The 19,458-nt window shown below is 41.3% G+C and overlaps 1 protein-coding gene across 1 annotated transcript in view; it reads left to right on the top strand.

Moving 5' to 3' along the window:
- The window catches only part of ADCY7 (adenylate cyclase 7), a 441,560-nt gene that overhangs the window by 162,133 nt on the left and 259,969 nt on the right, over positions 1 to 19,458 (top strand). The window contains exon 5 of the mRNA XM_078670626.1: positions 16,992 to 17,141. Coding sequence (XP_078526752.1) covers positions 16,992 to 17,141 — 150 coding nt within the window. The remainder of the gene's footprint in view (positions 1 to 16,991; positions 17,142 to 19,458) is intronic.

Below are 19,458 nucleotides of genomic sequence, written 5' to 3'. Positions count from 1 at the left end.
GAAACTTACTGAAGCAAGAAGTGCCCTGTTGAGTAGTTTTGCTGTGCAAAGATTTCTAAGGCCTGACCTCTGAAGACTGCACCATCTGAAACTACAGCCCTGTGGGTTATCTTGCTGAAAAAGAACTAAAGAGTGGACTCCCTGAAAGGTACAGGTTAAAAGAGCTCATCTGGAACATCGCCAACCAAAACTACACCTTGGAGAACTACCAGTGGATATGTAAGGGTTTTGTACCAGTGGATAGTGGGAACTGAAGTCCTCAACTTTCAAGGACCATCTTGGAGCTTCCGGACCCTTGAAGTGAGTTTGAGACACTTTAGGACCCCTTGAGGAACTTCAGGAAGAAGTTTAAGAAGTTTGGAAAACTTTGAAGCAACTTTGAAAAAAAGCTTCATAGAGGTACCGACTCAACCTGGCCAGCCAGGCCACCTGCCTTCAACCACGAGCTGGCCGAGCCAACCAGGTTTGTCCCGCTAAAAGCGCCATCGCTCCAACTTCCAGAGATTGACCGGGACTAGGAAAAATCTGAAGCCGGCAAACCCTCACCGGCTCCGGCTACATGAGGAGCATCGAGAGACCCCGCGGGAAAAAGCTCCAGAAAGTTTCTAAGTACGCTCGTAGAAAAGGTGACCGGGAGCAACCGCGAGAGTCAAGCCGCCTGCCTTCCATCCCATGCCGGCCTGGATTCCTGGGTTGCCCTGCTGAAGCGTTAAAGGAACATTGTCTAAGTCCGTCCCGGGAAGTTGACCAGGAGCTCGTCAAAAGGCAAGCAACCCTCAACGGATCAGGACTGGCTGGGAGCTTTGAGGGCCTTCAGGAAGAAAAGCTCCAGAAAAGTTTCTAAGTGTGTAGGTAGAAACAGACTGGGGCCTTTCGCGAGCTGTAGCCATTCAGGGCTCCATCGCGCCCGGCCTGTAACTTTGACTTTGGCCCGTTCTATCGCGAGGAGGTGTCACAATATGGTGCTATAATCGTCTAAGTGCTATATTTTATTAAATCTTTGAAAGTTCATATCTCCACTTCCCTACATTGGAGTTTTGTTGTTTTGGTGTCATTTTAAAGATACAAATATTTCCTATGTTTATTATAAATTGGTATTGGATTTTTATTATGTGTTGTGTCTTAATTATTTACTAAATTGGTGTTTTTAAATGCTTTACATACCTGTCTTTGAAGTTAAGCCTGTCTGCTCCCAGCCACGTTACCAAGGGTTGAGCATAGGAATAATTTTCTAAGACCTATGCTGCGTCCTATCCATGTTAGTGGCCTTGTTGCCAGTGGCAGACCTACATTTGACCCTAACAATAACCCACTTTTCAACACTCAAAGATTCTGTCACCCTGTGAGCATGCTAAGAGGTTTACAAGGCCTTCATTTTTGATTGGATTATTACCTGCATCTCTGAATACTACTCTATACAGTGAATCTTCCTTCTGGAAGAAATGAATTAGTACTTCTTTAAGCACATGGAAAACAGCTTCATTTACTTTCTAGAGTAAGGTCACCTATTCTCCCTGTTTGCATCCTTTTTTGCCTTTTTCTGAACCTTATTTATGCAGTTACTAGTAGTTAATTCACTGTAAACTTCCATCCAGTGACACTGTGTGTGTACTCTGCCCCTACAATGGTACTGTTATATTTATTTCACCCAATTGGTGCATTTAACTTATCAGTAAGACAGTTGTAAATAAGCGCAGAAATAGCACCAGTGTCATGGCAGTTAAATATCATATGTGGATAGCAGTATGTATTTTCATTTTCACCACCCATATGTATGACATACATTTCTGGCTGGCAGGGCCATTATTGTGCTCTGACTGGACCATAATTGAAAAACACTGCAACGATACATGGCATGGAAAGGTGTTTTTCCATTTTGAAAAACCAATTTGTATATTTATGATAAGTAGCCCAGTATGCCTTGTAAGCCCACAGGGCTTGGTGCTTACTAATATAAAAATGTGGCATAATTCATATTGGGAATTGTATTCCGGCTCAGTGAGTAATTGTCGTGAAGCTGTTAACACTGTGTAGATAAAAGTACATTTTCCATGATGAAGCTTAGCTGTAAATAATATAATTATTTTACATCACTGATTGTGAAAATACTAGTTTTAAAAGTCCAATTCAACAGTGAAAGCAGAATTTTGATAACATTAGTGGAAACCTTACTTTAAGAGCATCTGCTTGTGCTGTTTGAAAGAAAACTGGTTTAGAAGCAATCCACTTCTCATCCCTACTCCAGAGGCTCAATACGTATTCCTAGCAGGGTGATGTTAAAGACCTTGCCCCCAGAGGACAATGGCTTGGCCTCTGGGCCTAAAATGGCACGGATGTTGTCAACAACTGGTTCTTTAGCAGGGATTAGCCAGCCCTTTCAGAGAGTTATAGGATCAACTGGCAGAACAAAGGACACCCTTAACACTTCTTTACGGGTATTGGCACTTCATTTAAATAAAGAAGTGGCAAGGGGAATGCCAGAGTTCCTTTCGGGTGGTGAATGGACAGAGCCACTTTGGTTTTAGTGCTTCTTGGAATTTTGGACGTAAATCAAAGAGGAAGTGCTGACAAGGAGGTGGGGATAGTGCAGTGTTTTGTGTAGATAATTCACCAGTCAGTGGCCACTGCACAGGATAAAACTGGAACCTCACCAACCCCTCCTTGGAACATTCTGGGACATGGAAAGAAACCATTTCTGAAAAAGAAGGTTCTGTCTGACTGCTGCACAAACAGGACTCAAGGCATCCTGCTGGCACGCAAGGACTAGAATTGCTTTTAAGGGTTCAAATGGTTGGCCTCCTATTTGCATTCTCAGACTAGACGAAAAGCAGACCTCTGACTGCAAGAAAGACCATCTGTGGAATGACCCTGCAGGACCCCTGGCTAGAGAGAGAGTCGTGGTGCCAAGAAGCCTTCCATGAGGATCTTTTCCAACAGTTGGAGAAAAGTGATACTACTGTTTTTCACCTCTGAGGGGCCGAAACAAGGTGCTAAGGCTTCCACAGGCAGCATGCACATCCTAGCGGGGCAAGAAGACCAAGTTCAACCAGTTAGGTTTTTTTTACCGTGCGGAAATCAGTTTAGCAAAAACCTGCATTAAAGGTCCCCATCCTGGTGGAGACTAACTCGGCTAAAGCTTCCTGCCTCATTCAAATGTTGGCTTTTCAGAAAGAAATGGATGGCTAAGACTAGAGGTGGAATCTTATACTATGCTGAGGCCACAGCTCTATTCCAGCGGTGAATGGACCTCTGTGGCTAGGAAATCTAGTTTTTTCTCATTGTGAGCTTTTCATACCAAAAACAACTGCTTCAGTCGGAGCTTGATGATGAAGTAGAATAAGTCCTACAGCAAACACTTTAAATGGTGCGACCTGCTTGGTTTCCCTGACATCCACTCAATCCCGATCAGCCTGAAATCACACCTACGTCCCAGTGAACTTCAAATTCAATTTTCACAGTGGCTCTTTACTTTTTCTAGTCCCTTTTTGCCTTAAAACTGAAAAATGTATTTCTTTAATCTCCTTTACCCAATTTTAATTGTTTCTTTTTTTGCTGTCTTGCATTTCTCTGTATATTTCTAAATAGGTTTGGGAATTATACTATGTTGTCTGTTACTTCGCTATTGTTAATACTGTTTGACACACATTTTTCTGGGGAATTACCTGCTGCTTGTGCCACATAGATCAGGAGTTGAGCACATTTTCACTGAGAATTGTGTAGGAGAACAGGTACTTTCTAGAAACCTCACCCCACATATGTCATTTTCATGGCAGAGAACTGGGATACATCAGATGATTTCTCTAAGTGTGACTGTGCAGATACATTCTCTCCATGGTTATGACGCAAAACATTCTGTCCAGGCTCGAAGGATGGAGGTACAGTTCAGGCACTACAAAACCAGATCATGGTTGTCATCACTGAATAATAACGTATTTTGGAGCCGTTCACAACAAGTTCTGAGATTGGGTAAATGATTAGGTAGAATCCCCCCTCAGTTTCTATCCTAAAGAGGAGAGGCAAGGCCAGCCGCATACAAAATTATCGACAAGAAGCAATAGGCACATAGAGGATATGCAGGAGCCAAATTAGCTCCTTCAAAGAACATTGCCCTGCTGAGCCCCCTGGGAGACCTGGAACTCATTAGGAACTCTGAAGTAGCCATGTGACAGCTGGAGGGGAAATACTTGAAATATAAGAATATATATAAAAAAAAGCACTGGAAGAATTTTACCTGAGAGAAGAAGGAAACTGCTAAGTGACCCCAACACAACAAATATGAGTGGCTGGACCAACAGGGAGCAGATGGCGCATAAAAGCATAAGCATATCCAGGCACCGTACTGCTGCTTGTACTCTCCTTACGGTTACTGACACAAAGGTGAAGCAAATATGAAACCCTGTGCAGGCTATGGAATGTTGACAACAAATTTAGCATCTTTTCCTGTTTTGGCCTAATTTTAAGACCCTCATCCCCGTCAAATAGTTAATTTGTCATCTAAACTTGACTTTTCACCTCCTCCCCAGCCACCCTTAGCTGATCCACCACCGTCGCCATGTCAAACTGTGGAATCATTTGCCAAGATGACCACTATTGCTCCATGGCCTGGGCCCATGAAAGGGTAAGTGCTAAGTCATTTTAGAGCTCCTGGCAGTGATTTGCACAGCCTTTCCAGTTATTTATGTTCCCTAATATCTTCGCTCTTTGTGCTCTGGAGAAATCCATCTAAAAGGAGCTATGCAATTCTGTAGAAACTGCTTGAGTCAGCCAGAGGTCTGTAAATCAGACAGGAGTGGCTGGGCTTTTATCAATTCTAAAACACGATTAGCCAGGCTTTCATAGTAGATATTCTGACGCAGAGAAATAAAAGTTGTAGTATCTCCTTATTGATAATAGGAGGCCTCCACCCCCTTTTACCTCTCTCTCGGATCAGAATTTCTTCGCATAGAGCTCTCTTCTTATTTTTCAACCATGTTTTGGTAATTTTTAGACTTGTCAACTTAAAGTCTTCAAGGAAATCTCAACTGATTTTGTACTTTATTCGCTGCTGACCAGGAATTTAGAGGTCTCTTCCTGACTCTTGCCAACACCCTACTATAGTTAGTATTGAGACTACATCCACACAGACCTTCCTGAAGGTTTGTGGAGACCACGGCTCCTGTGAGCACTGCCTGAGTGTCTCACGGCTTCCAGCTCCAGTCATATACCTGTAGGAGCAGAACCATCTCAACACAGAAAAACTTTCATTTTCAGTTCATATGTGTTTCCATCCTACCTACCTATCCATGCCCACTACTTTCTTACGCTCTGTTCTTTGATATGCTGGGACCAGTGCCTTCTGGACTCTTGTTCTTGCGGTTTTCGCTAATTGGTCCCATCGGTCCCATGTTTTTTAGGTAATGACCTGATCAGAAGATTCTGAATGATTGACCCAACTCCTAACTTTGACACTGTCCTTCCAAACTATGCCTGTTGCAGTGAGGTTTGTGCCTGGAGTATCCTCTAACTGGAAACCAGGAGTCTTATGTGATGTAATTGCAGCACGTTTCCGGTATAATTTAGGACATTGACCTCACCATGGACATTTTTCTTTCAATTATTAATGGACTACCAGGCAGATGGGGTGGTGCCTTACACAAAGTACCTCAACTTAAGCAACTTATGTACAACTAACTGTAAAACACAGGTAGTCTTCCAGGCCTTTGAAAGTGCACAGGTATTGCTGCATGTCTGCACGCCACATTTATTGGCCTGTATTCCCTCTAGTGAGATGGTTGACTTTTGTCTACAGGGGAGTCTTGCAAAGTCCTGGAATCCACTGGCACCCACAACGCTCTGTGAGTCCATTTCCTGGTCTGTCTATTTCAAGAAGAGTTTATTATCTAGCTCCTGTTCCTTAACTTTTAAAAACATTTTTGTACTAAGAAACCAAGTTCAAAAGTGCCACTGATTTGCTTGATGGGGACTGACATTTGCAGGGGCTCAGAAGTTTGAGCCTTTCCTCAGTTGTGAGTGATATCTAGAGGTGGAAAACTGTGGGTTCACATTTGAGCGGGTAATGCACAGTATTAACTTCCCTTACCTGGAATGGTTTTCCTCGCAGTCACATTTTTTAAACACACGCCTGGAGGACCCAGGTATAAGTGGTGCGAGAGAGGGCCTAGAACACCCACATTGTGACAGGGGGTTGGAGAAATTCTAATTTTCATGCAGGAAATATATTTTTATATATATAAATTAGAATATTTTCACAATTCTCCTGCTTACAGGCGCACCCCAGGAACTTCACAAAAATTAACATTTTCTGTGGTACTCTGTTAAGCTTTTATGAATCAGGAAAACGTACACAACTCAGTTTGAGTCAGAGATTTAAGGACTTTGAATCGGGCCTACATTGTGCTACAAAAGTGTAACCACTGACTCACGGTGGATGTCCACATGTTGTGAATGTAGGGAGAGTGGAACTAAAAGCACATCCGTTAATACAATGTGTGACTAAAGTCATTTTACTGAAGTAACTCACTCACTCATCATGGTAACTACCTTAACGATGTCTTCGCCAACAAGAAAGCTAAAAATGCATGCAATAACTGCTTTGGTTTGCTTGTATTTAAATTAAGTGAGTGAATGAGTAAGGTTAGGGCAGTGGTGGCTAGTAGGAAATTAGGGTGGTGAGGCGGGGGTTGAAAATATTTTTTTAAACGCACTCACCTTTTCCGCCAGCCACATCTCTCCGCTTCTCTGCTCTTCCTGACTCCAGTCCTGAAGAAGCTGCAGGAAGCACCCGGGCACACTGGCTCCCCTGAGTAAATCACAACGCTGCAAAACAGCCTATGCATATTCCCTAGCAGGCTGTCCATTACAGCTTGGTGGGGAATATGCAAAGTGTGCATGACTGCTTTGCCGCCCAAAACGGCGGACCAAGCAGTCGTACGGACTTAGTGTGCATAGTCCACTCCTCCTCCCTGAGCCACCAGCCCCGCTCTAACCCAGCCCCGCAGAAAACAAAAATAAAATGATAATAACGTTCAGTTATTATCATTTTATTTTTCCCTCTTTCACTGCTCTAAGAGCAGTGGGTCGACACTCCTCCGCCTTAGCAGAGGATCTGCCACTGCATTAGGGGACTGTAACACCCACACCAGAGTTCAATAGTAATAACTGTTTTTACTTTCTAGGATACATACGCTTAGATGCAGCGAACTCCGGTCGACCTGACACAACCATTATAAGAGAATGCTGTAATCTAGATCATTATAAAAGGATCGGGTGGCTACATTATGTAGAAACTGTACTGAAAGCCCTAGGGATGGCAAAAAAATTTCAGGACCCCCACGCTTGCAAAGAAGTCAAGAAGAAATGGTTAACGGATCTATATTCCCAAAGAGCAGAGCAAGCCCATAGGGAAAAAAACGGATCTATCAGTCTTCTATTGCATATGACCTAGTTCCACGATTATCAGGAGAGGGTTTTCATTATTTATCTTGAATAAACAATTCGCAGCACAGATTCATATTATTATGCTTCAGATTGAATATGATCCCGATACTCTTGGGCTACCTACAAAATAAATATAGATTAGCAGATCTCGCTCCCTGCCCCTCTAACAACCATGCTGTCCAGTCGAACCTGCATATTATACTATTTTGTAAAAACTACTTTGAGGAAAGGAAAATATTTATACTTCCAATCCTTAGGCACCATAAATTTAGGCAATGCCGGGTCGTCATGTATTTTCTAAAGGCTTTACCAGATCCATTTGTATGTTTTTGTGTTGCTTCATTTCTATGGGCCTGTTTTAGGAAGAGGAAAAAGGTGGGACCATTTGTTGATAGTAGTGTGTAATTTTTAATTATGAACCATTCTCTCCTTTAATACAAATTATTTTTAAGGTCATATTTCTGTTCACAACAAACTTGTTTAATATTTATTTTAACCAATGTAAATATGTATTTAATAGCTTGAAATTATTTTATATGAGCTGTTGTGCTTTTATGGTCTATTTACAAAAGATCGAATAAAGCTGTGTGGCTGACTGAGTGCACGACCTAGATGGATGGTGTTTTCTCCTTCAGCACTCTTGTAGTACAATCATTGCCCAATAATGTGCATGCCACACATCAAAGTAAAATCTTATTTTTCAGGGTACATTGCTTTTTTTTAAGTGCTGGCTTGCAGATTGCTGACAGTGTTCCAGCAAATGTGAGGTCCTAATCAGCGCCTTCTACAGTATATCATTTTTCTGCAGACACTCGTTATTATGTCTCTCAGGGCAGTTATTGACAAATCCAATTGTATTACAGTAGTAATTACCTGTGGCCATGGCATTTACCGCTAATGTCTCCTGACGCCGGGCTCTTCGCCAGGCCCCGTCGTCTGCCAAATGGCACTTTCAAAGCCATTTGCAGCTCTTCACTTTAATGGCTTAAAATCATCTAAAAGCAAAACTTATTATTCTCATTAATTAATTAAACTGAGGGTTCCAAACAGTCTTAATAGAGATGACAAGTGAAGCCAGTGTGACAAAAAACTGCTTAAACACATAGACAATATAAACCTTTCACCTTAGTGGTGACTGGTGATCTCTGCAGATTGCTTTGCTCACCGTGCTTTTTTCTATGTTGTTGGAGCCATGACATTGTTTCATTTTAATGTTTGATGGTGATTTTAAGGATTATTGAAATGTGCTTAGGTCGTCCTTGGAAGATGGAAGTTGTTGCTTTGTGTGTCTTTGCTCTCTGGTCTGGGGTGAGAAGTTTGGCTTGCTTTGTCTCCTGAGTACTGCTCGGAAAAGATTGCTTTATGTTGTTTACTAGTTACAAACTGGCAACCTACATTTGACTTATGTACTTCAGGACATAGTTTACGACTTAAGCATTGTTACCCGAAGCGGGGCAGGTGAGGGGGGCACGCCAAGGTAGTTATTGACTGGGGTGAGGCCAGAGGACTGCACTTCATCCTGGTCAATAACAATTTGGGAGTGCCCTCCCCCTTGGATAATATCGCTATTGCAAATCAGACCCTTAAATTTGGGTGAAATTCACAAACTTGTTTGTTTGATGGTGTGTTAGTCTTGTGACTGGAAGGTTCCTAGAAGCATACCTGTTGAATCTTTTATGTTATTAAGCCTCCACCATTTTTGTTTCATTGATATGCATTGTAGTGAATGCCTCGTTTTGAAGGACACAGAAATGAACAAAGGGTTATAACAAATTTTACTTACAATATAAATCATTTGTTGGTGGAATCCTGCGAATTCTAGGAATTGTGATGAGTTCTAAGCTAACTTTACCATGTGAACGAGTTCTAAGCTAACTTTACCATGTGAACAATGCTGACCCTCTCCTGGTATTTAATGAACCATGTTTGAGAGAAAATGTTTTTCTTTCATGATTTTTGTGATAGAAGTTACGGAAGGTGCTCCGAAAGCTAAAATGAGAGCACAATTTTCAAAAAATTAATACATATCTTCCATAGCCATTTGAAAAAAAAGTCTGACATGCTAAGTAAAAAATATACTTCCAATAGCAGGAGCATTCTGTCAGTTATGTGTCTAGTGTTCTCATGCAGCTTTAGCACAGAGTTGTAAGGAACAACTACAAAGCTAATATTCTATATCTAAGAAAATGTGAGGCACACCTGAAAAATATGTTGCTGGAATCAGAAGGCTTTTTTATTCTTCCATTTAAATGTGAATAGATTGTTCAGAGGCTATTTGTAGTAATATTTAATATTTAAAATGAATACATGTGTGCTGCATGACACAATGCGTCTTAAAACCTTGTGAAGAAGCTGCTGTTTGGATACTTAATATTTTCTTTTTAGTTTTTCCCACTTCCTCATACGTAGTTGCATCACTTTGCATAAATGTTCACTAGCTTCAAAATCTTTCCATTTTTTGTTAAATATAAGGCAATTATAAAACATATTAAAAAAAATATATTTATTGTGTATAAAGATGAGTTTTTATGTACCCTATAAACTACTACATTTAAAAAAAATCAACTGAAACATTTTAAAATAATTAAAATTGTAAAACAGTTAAAAAAGTGACGGTACAATTTTAAAACAGTCAAAACTACCATAACCTGCTCAATTTTCACAGACTAGGACCACTTTAAAGGTATAATACCAATGCTTGGAAAGGCGTATTTTTAGAGACTTTTGGGAATTTGTAGCAGCAGAGATCAGAACATTTTTCATGTACATATTCAGAATTCTGTACAATAAACTGAATGAGTCAGAAGTTATCTTCTCCAGCAGCATGCCCCCATTGTCGACACATACTGTGAGCTAGGTGAACATTGTAGTTCTTTCTTAGAACTCTGTGAGCTTCACAGGCCACTTTTATGGGAAGAAGGCATTGTGATAGGTTGGTTGCTGCTGTAATGACACTTGTCTCATTTGTTAATTATGAATCTCCTGTTTGTACTAACTAAGAGCCAATCAAAATGCAGCATTTTTTGTAGTGTTTTAGTTATAATTGTTATCAGTAGTCTGAACATTATTAGTTGGTGACGTCACAGAGCTGGACCATGCATGAAGCAATATTCTTCTTAGAAGTGGAGCAGCAAAATGTAGTGCTCCACTCAGTTATTTGCCATCTATATACTCTGTGTGTTTAACAGTATTAATCTAAGTGCTTTTTTATTAATCTAATGAAGTATGTGGTTGTACTTACCATTAAGATGAACAATGCACATATATTCTCGACTTGTAGTCAATGTGTTTACTCATGTTAATTGTACTTGCTTGGAAGCCATGTTGATTTAAAGTAGCCATAACCTATAACCATATCCGAGTTACACAAAGTGTATTTATAGGAATTAATTTGCAAGGCTTATGTTCTTTCCCCTCTGCAGGTGTCTTATCAATATGCTTGTTAGTTAGAATAGGGACATTATTGTTATTCTGAAACAGATAGATAGATAGATAGATAGATAGATAGACAGACAGACAGACAGACAGACAGACAGACAGACAGACAGACAGACAGACAGACAGATAGACAGACAGATAGAAAGACAGATAGAATTAATTGGATTTTGACCGTGGACATGGAGAGCCTCAGGATGGGAAGAATCCTCCTGTACTAATCAGACAGAACAACTTCACAGCCATGCAGATGTGTATGCCTGTGTCCAGCGCTGGGAAACTAGGAAGTCTACTTTCTCCCAGAGAATGACCATTCTTGATTGGTCCATTTGGTGGGAATCCATAGGAAGAGGCTTCCAGAACCTTCCTTTATGTATTTGTGTGTTCCATAGAATAGTTTTAGAAGACTCTGTCCTGACTTTGTGGAGAGAAGATTCTTCTTTACTCTTCTGACCTCCTAGGGCGGGGTGTTGAACTTCATGTTTGCGCACCTGTGTCTAACCCCTGACCCTTAAACTTGGTTAATTTCATGCTGACACCTGCCTCTTAGAAATATCCTGTTCCCCTTTCAGTACTTATTTAAAATAAGCAAACTCCTTTATGGAACTTGTCTTCTTAAAATTGTGTCTACTCCATCGTTACATTTTGTATGTTTTTCTTGACAAATATACATATTTTTGACTACAAGATCATTTGGCTATACATGCTTATTCTATAGATTGATTAATTTACTGCAATTTGTTTTCCGTGTACCTTTGTTAATTTGCTAATAAAACGTTTATGGTTTGTGCAACATTCTCTCTGTCATTTCTGTCGAACACATTGGTTTCACTGTACTTAAAATGTATTGCTGATGCTAATTCCTTTGTTACGCTTCAAGTCGACAATCAAATACGACCAGTGAAGAGTCCTCTCTGATGAGTACAATAAACAATTGAGATACAAGGACCTCCGCTCCATCAGAAGAAATATGAATTACAAGTATCATGTTAAATTGTGGCACCCCTGCAAACTCCTGTCTCAACTGGTATTCCAATTATGAGTGGGATGGAGTTTTCCATCTCCTTGGAGTATTCCCAAAGTAAATATAGGCAGGTCATACTTGACGATATGTACCCTGTGATAAAACTCAGTAAACACCATACATGCAGATTTTGTTGTGTTAGGCACCAAAGTCTGCATGTTATTACCAATTTCAATAGGGAAAACTCGAATTGTTTGCTATTTATCACACCTGTTAAATTTCGAACCTCAGAGCATTGGTTTTTAATGGGTGACATAAATAGCATCTGTTCTAAGAGGAAATCCTAAGTGATTTATACTTTTCTTATAGTCCGATTATACGCAGATGCACTTGGTCTTTGTCCATGAAAGCAAACAGACTGATTGTGCTGGAGGCGAGAACAACCACGCTTATTTTGTCTGTATTTGTTCTGTAATGGCGCCAAACATGTGATTTGCAGGGACTATTTACAAGAATACAACAATGAAGAGTAAGCCACCTGCCACTTACTTTGCTCTACCATTACTCATACCAATCACTATAGGTGCTTTACCTTGGAAGTTTAGATCACTTGCAAAACAAGAAAGTATATACCAAATGCTAGGTGGATAGCAATTACTTTTCATATGCTAGATCTGAGTCCAAAACGTGAGACATGACCGGTAGTACTGTTTTCTTGATCCTTCTTTGGACTTCTGGAGCAGATGAAGAGCATTTGATTATGTGGGGTAAATTGCTACAAGAAATATGTTAATCTGCCAAATCAGGAATACTTTTGGAGCTCCCCAAGGGGAAGTCCTGCTTTAACCTATCTTTGACGTCCCAATTTCTGTTTTCCGAAGGGTTTTCTCTTATTCGGAGTATCACAGCAGATAGTTTCTGTCATTGGCCAGCATCCTACATATTTCATTGTTCAGTAATGGTGCCCTAATTGTACTTGTATGGACTGGTGCATGGATTCACAAGTAGTTGTTGACTGTCTGATCTGGTGGAATCAACTTTAGAGCTAACTTTCCCACAATGATTAAGGGTTTCGCTTCAATATTTCTTATGTTCAATTCTTTCCAGAAGATACACAATTTTTCAGTCTACCATTAAAGGTGTGTTACATTGTGTATTTTACGTTCGTTAAATCAAGCTGCTTGAGTCAGGAATTCTTTGTGCGTTTCTGTCTTCTTGTTACATGTTTCTGGCATGCGTGTTGACACAGTATCATTCTGTTTAATTTATTACAACATTCAGAAGGATTCACAGTCCAATCACAGCAGCCTGATATGAGCAGAAGGACACCAGACCTTATAGCTATGACCTAATCATAAGGCTCATTATGAGTTCACTAGTCTGGATTTTCTAGCTTATCTCAAGCACTGCTTCACTCAGTTGAACAATTCAATTATGCCAGGCACTACTTTGTGGTTGTTCTGTCGAAGCTCATATGAAACTGAAAAAATAGAGGATAAATGACAACACTGAAATAAACAATTCGCTCTCAGCACATGGTTTGCAAGGTTTATTGGGAACCCAATCAGAATGCAATCACAATGCAATATACATGCGGCACGGAGACCTCAGCAAAGCTTACTGAGTGCCCAATTGGCATGACAGTGCAGAGACATTTTATAGGTAACAGCCCTACCGGATGGTCATCATAGCATACGTGGAGAAGTGTGGCTCAATGTTTAGAGTGGCAGACCCTTGTAAGGCTCGAAGTATGTCTATACCCTGGTGTTGCTGCCCACGTGCCATCTTCAAGAGCAGATTTGGGCTTTCCCCTAAAGGTGTAATCTGTGCCTCTGGTATACGTGGACTTGGCACATGCGTGACCGGCCAGGTCATGTCGACATGATTTGCTGAAATGTGAGGTTTTGCAATAGCTAGCTGGAAGCTGGCGTGTTTGTTCTCGGAAAGCCTTGCGTTGCTTGCACGTTGCAGCTGACTGACACACAAAATGGAGCGTGCAACCATTTTGTGGATTTCTGCTGGTGTCATTTCTTTAGTAGCTGAAAGAAGACTATAGGCCTGGCAACATATGCATTTGGTATCATAAATAATATCTGCTTCATCAGTTCCTTAGTTTCACTGGGCTCACATTTGCTTCAAATCATTCCAGTTACTGGGCACTCATCACCAGAACAGAGTGCTTGGTGAAATAGAGCTATCCCTTACTTCAGGCATTTAAAGTTCAGCCTCAAAACTCATCCACCTTGAGCGTCACTTCCACTACTTTGCTGGATCCAACTTAGTAAGCTTACAAAATGTAACTACATAAAAATGCAACCAATTTTATGTTAAGTACTGCCATCCAGTGTAGAGAAAATACAGTTCTGTTTGCCTATTTCTACATCTTATCATAGATCTGTTGCAACGTCATTCACTGGATGACCCCTGGAAAAAAGTCCCTACACAACTATTTTCCCAGTTCTAAATATGGTAGACAAACTGTACTGTCAGTCTCACATCATCAATCACCTCCAGCTGCATCACCTAGTCTTATTCTATGCTTTCTTGCTGTTCATGTCTACTGTGTCAACATAGTTTGTCATATAAAGTGATTCAGTTTGAAATGCTGCTCTTCAATTCAATTATATGAACAACTCCAAGCTTCCAAGGGTAATATGTTCAGCACTACAGAGTCAGTTGTACAGTGAAAGGTTTATGTTCATGTAAGAATATCACCCCTACATGTCCCTACATCTCACCTTAAAAGAGAGTCCTGATACAATCACAAAACAGCAAATGGCCAGTCTCATTGAATAAAGTCCTTTGGGACATTTTATGCCTTTCATTTAATAATGAGGCTTCCATCTGAAGATTCATTTTATAGGTCAGCCTATGTCTGTGACTGTGTTTTATCTCTCATAATCTCCGTATTCAGTTATTTTTAATTTGTTAATGGAATTTATGACAAAAAGAGTATTTGATTTGATAGTCTACATTTCCAAGGCATAGCTTTCTTGTTTGTAGATGGCTGAGGGTGACTGAAACAAGCAACATCTTTTTTATAGGCACTCAAGAAGAATTATTGACCGCCCCCGATAAACTATTGTAAGGTCACATTGGGGAATTTGTGTCTGTGTTGGCCTATTTAGATCTCAATACTGTTAGCTGCTCAACAGTATGTCTTTGCTCACATCGGTTTAATTAGGCATCAACTAATGTAGCTTGGCCAAGAAAACTTTGTGTGCTGTTTTGTGCTTCAATTTTAATATTTGCTTGTCTTGGAGACTGTTGGAGTGCTAGTGTGTCGGCCAGTGTGCAACTGTAGGCTGCCACCTGATCTGGGTGACACATGTGAGTCCGTACTTCATGTAGCAAAGTTCAGTGGTTCTGTTTACAATAGCATTCTCAGCTTGTTGAAATGTCAAACATCTGTAAGCACGCATTGCATGGGTGGGCTGCTCTTCTTCTGCAGGTAGTCTGAGTAAGTCCACTTGACATGAAGGACTCTGTGACAAGTTTGAATAATTACATGTTGGATTCTTTGAATGAAGGACACAGTATTCACTTAAAGAATGTGTCCCATTCATGCAGATTTTGAGCTAAAGTTTTGGGTACTACCCTGTACTTCTTGTTAACATAAGGGTATGTTGGAATTTCAGCATGGGATTAAACTTGTCCACAAATCAGAGTCTTGACTTTACTGCATTTGTCCCCATGTTTTAACTTATGAAATTCTGATAATGTAATGGGAGGGAGTGACTGGACATTAGGTTTCTGGGTGGGAACTCGTAGGGTGCCAGGTACTAGGGATATTCTGAACCCTTTTCCCAGTACATTGTGTTCATGTTGCACAGGAATTTAAAGTAGATCCAGTACTCATTTGGGAGCTAATGTGATGTCTTTAGGGCACGGATGCTGAGGCTGAACTTTTTTGGCTCTAATGGGACACTGACGGCTATATTCTGCCGCCCTCCCTGCTTTTGCAGAAGTTGTTCCTTGAGAAAGCTAGCAATAATAATTTTACAATAGTCTAACTTCAATTCAGCTACATAACTGTTGATTTATCTTGTGTATCCTGCATGCAACAATGACAACATCTTTTGAAACCTGTTAATTTAGCAGAGGTTCCTGTAACACTGTAATTTATCTCTGTGCCCAAGGATCTGATTGAGACATAATTCTGAGCTGTATAACTTTGTTGAATATTGTTGAGACATCAGCTAGAAATGTACACCAATCCAAAAGAGTGTATGATCAGAGCATATAGAGTGTGCAAGCACAAGAGTGTGTGGGACACTCTTGTTGACAATTAACCTGATGAGCAACTGAATGCTGTTCTGAAGAATTGGTGTACATTATGAAAATACTTAAAGACTACTTTAATGATAGTTTAAGAATCACTTCCTTCAATTCACAAACAATTCCTCAAGGTTAATAAATTAGGCTACCTTTTATTCAAGCAATGGTATGTATATATGGCAACAGCCTTCACTTGTTTTTCTCTTGAAATTCAGCCAATGAGATATTATTTGAATTCAATCACTGTTATGCTCGCATATCCAGAACAAATGTTATAGCTTTGTCAGATCAGTCACCAAATGGAGGTCAATTAATGTAACTGCATGTTATACCTACTGGTGTTTGAAGCCTAATTTATCTTCTCATCACACAGGCAAACATTTATGATTTGAAAGAAATAGATTAGTGCTAACATGTCTCCTCCTCTAGCTGAATTTACCCAGTGTTTATCTTTGCCACAAATGCTGCAATTATATATGGGAGCTGTGCCAGCCCTATCACCATTTCTAACCCTAACAATACTGAATACTTTAATGACAGTTTCATGTGCTAACAAAAATAGGTTATTTATCAAAACTGATAAAGATTGCTGTGTTGCACGAATTGTAAACTCCAGTGAAATTTATGGAAAACATAATTTCAGTTTAAAGAGAATATAATTGTGTCATATTGTATTGAAGTTTTAATCTAATCCCTGCTTCAACATGTTGCCCCCGGTTCCAATTTATGTATAGCAATAGACTGTTGAAACAGGAGACACAGTGAAAATGCAGTGCAGAATGTAAAGGGCTGATGCTTGTTCCTTTTTGGGGGGGTTTGGGGACTGTCCTTACCAAGTTCACTTCAAAGGGCCTCACTGTTTATTTCTGTTTACCAGGTCCTCTCCAATGCTGTGATTTTTCTCTGTGGAAACCTGGTGGGTGCGTTTCACAAGCACCAGATGCTGGATGCCTCCAGGGATTTGTACAGATATACTTTGAGGTGCATCCGGATGCGCATGAAACTAGAGGATCAGAAGAGGCAGCAGGTAGCTATCAGATTGTAATGGTGAATTTGCATTGCTTCTAAGGATACTTAAACCCATTTCCCATATTCTTGATTCACCCTTCTAAAGTTGATCTGGTAATAGCAGAACTAGAGTTGCACACTTTTGAAAAAGTCTCTCTCCTTGACCCAATTAAATGATTTAAAGGTTCCAGATGTATTCCATGTGGAGGGGTGGGGACTGTATTAGGATTCAGCAGAAGCTGTGGATTGGTTCCTCATGCAACAGAAGATAGGGAATGAGGGCTGGTAAAATCTGGCTCAGCATTAATGCACACACTTTTTCAGTGATTTTTACAATGAGACATAACTAAATATCATAGAAATACAATAACTCATGGCATATCCTCACTCACAATAGCTCATTATATTGGCCTTGGTTTCATTTTACTTCTATTTTGTATAGCTTAGTGCACAAGTAGACAGGAACCTTAGTACGTAGATTATAAGGCTAACTAGAAATCAGCAATACAGCCTTTTAGGAATTTTAAGAAAAAGTTGCTACCTTGTTTTAATTAAGAGGCACTGTCTTCTGAAGTAAGCATAAATTAAGTTCTTTGGATAAGGCACTGAATTAAAGGACTACAAATTGGATTTGAGGTATTCGTCGATATAACAAAGACGTAGGTGGCCATCATTCTTTACAGAATGTCAAGGAATCGACGGTCAGTTGTCTGTTTCAAGCTGTGGAATTGGTTGTTCTTAGATTCTCAGAGGTATTCTAAAATTTCCAAACGTATTGTATGCCAGTGTTGACAAACTCGCACCCTTAGTGCATGAGGCTTCCACGAGCATTACGCTTTAAGACTGTTCAAGGATGCTAAGCACTTCCTGTTCACATTCATGAGCACAGGTAATCACAGTTTCTGTATTATGAAAGGGAAAAACTAGAAACCAATAGAAGACATATTTAAATAAAAAGGTACAGAAACACAAAATATAATTCTTAAGTATTTTCATCCAGTCCATAAATGTGGTAGTTGCAAAAAAATATTAAAACATCGCAGAAATTAATGATGTCAATGCTCTTTATCCAGCATTCAAGTTAAACCAGTTGTCTAACTGTCCCCATACCTCCTGGCCTCTTTTATGACTTGGTTTCCTTAGCCTCTAAAGAGAATTTTCTGTTTGATAGCAAGCCCCATATCTTGGCCCCCATTGCCGGACTGAGGGTGACTTAAGCCAAACAGCAGCAATACAAAGCCTAGTACTATAGCAAGGAAGAATGGCCGAAGATTTCTTTTGAGGTGGTTTTGATCATTGCCTAGAACACGGGTATTCATAGTACAGCCCGCAGGCCTGCAGCGGCCCGGCAAGCCTTCCGCTGCGGCCTGCGGACCATGAGACATCGTACCTGTGTTTTAAAAAAACATTTTCAGTGTCTTTAAACACTGCCGGTTGCAGAGACACTCGGAGAGTCTCCGCTGCTGTGTGGGGGCCGGGCGATTCATTCCGGCGAGGCCAGAGTGGAGCTGCAGGGGCGCTAAGAGGAGGAGAAATACAGCAAAGCCCCATTCACATGCAAATGTTTTTTTTAAAGACCTGTGAAATGCTCAGGTGTGTCTGTGCGCGCTGGGGAAGCTGTCTCAGCCGCGTGACACACAGTCAGGGTGAGATGACAGAGGGTGACAGGGGGAGGTAGAGGGTGACGGAGGGAGGTAGAGGGACAGAGACAGAGTGAGGGAAGGGGAGTGAGGGAAGGGGAGTGAGGGAAGGGGAGTGAGGGAAGGTAAGGGAGTGAGTGAGGGAAGGGCACTGAGGGAGAGAGGGAAGGGGAGTGAGGGAAGGGGGGTGAGGGAGTGAGGGAAGGGGGGTGAGGTAGGGAGGGAGTGAGTGAGGGAGGCAGTGAGTGAGGGAGGGAGTGAGGGAGGGAGTGAGGGAGGGGGTGAGGGACGGGGAGTGAGGGAGGGGAGTGAGGGAAGGGGAGTGAGGGAAGGGGAGTGAGGGAAGGGGAGTGAGGGAAGGGGGGTGAGGGAGTGAGGGAAGGGGGGTGAGGTAGGGAGGGAGTGAGAGGGAGGGAGTGAGTGAGGGAGGGACGGAGGGAGGGAGTGAGGGAGGGGGTGAGGGACGGGGAGTGAGGGAGGGGAGTGAGGGAAGGGGAGTGAGGGAAGGGGAGTGAGGGAAGGGGAGTGAGGGAGTGAGGGAAGGGGAGTGAGGGGAGTGAGGGAGTGAGGGAAGGGGAGTGAGGGGAGTGAGGGAGTGAGGGAAGGGGAGTGAGGGAGGGAGGGAGAGAGGTAAGGGGAGGGAGGGAAAGAGGGAAGGGGAGAGAGGTAAGGGGAGGGAGGTAGGGAGTGAGGGAA

The sequence above is a fragment of the Lissotriton helveticus genome, chromosome 12, assembly GCF_964261635.1.
Source record: "Lissotriton helveticus chromosome 12, aLisHel1.1, whole genome shotgun sequence".
NCBI lineage: Eukaryota > Metazoa > Chordata > Amphibia > Caudata > Salamandridae > Lissotriton > Lissotriton helveticus.
This window is presented reverse-complemented; position numbering and strand designations above follow the sequence as displayed.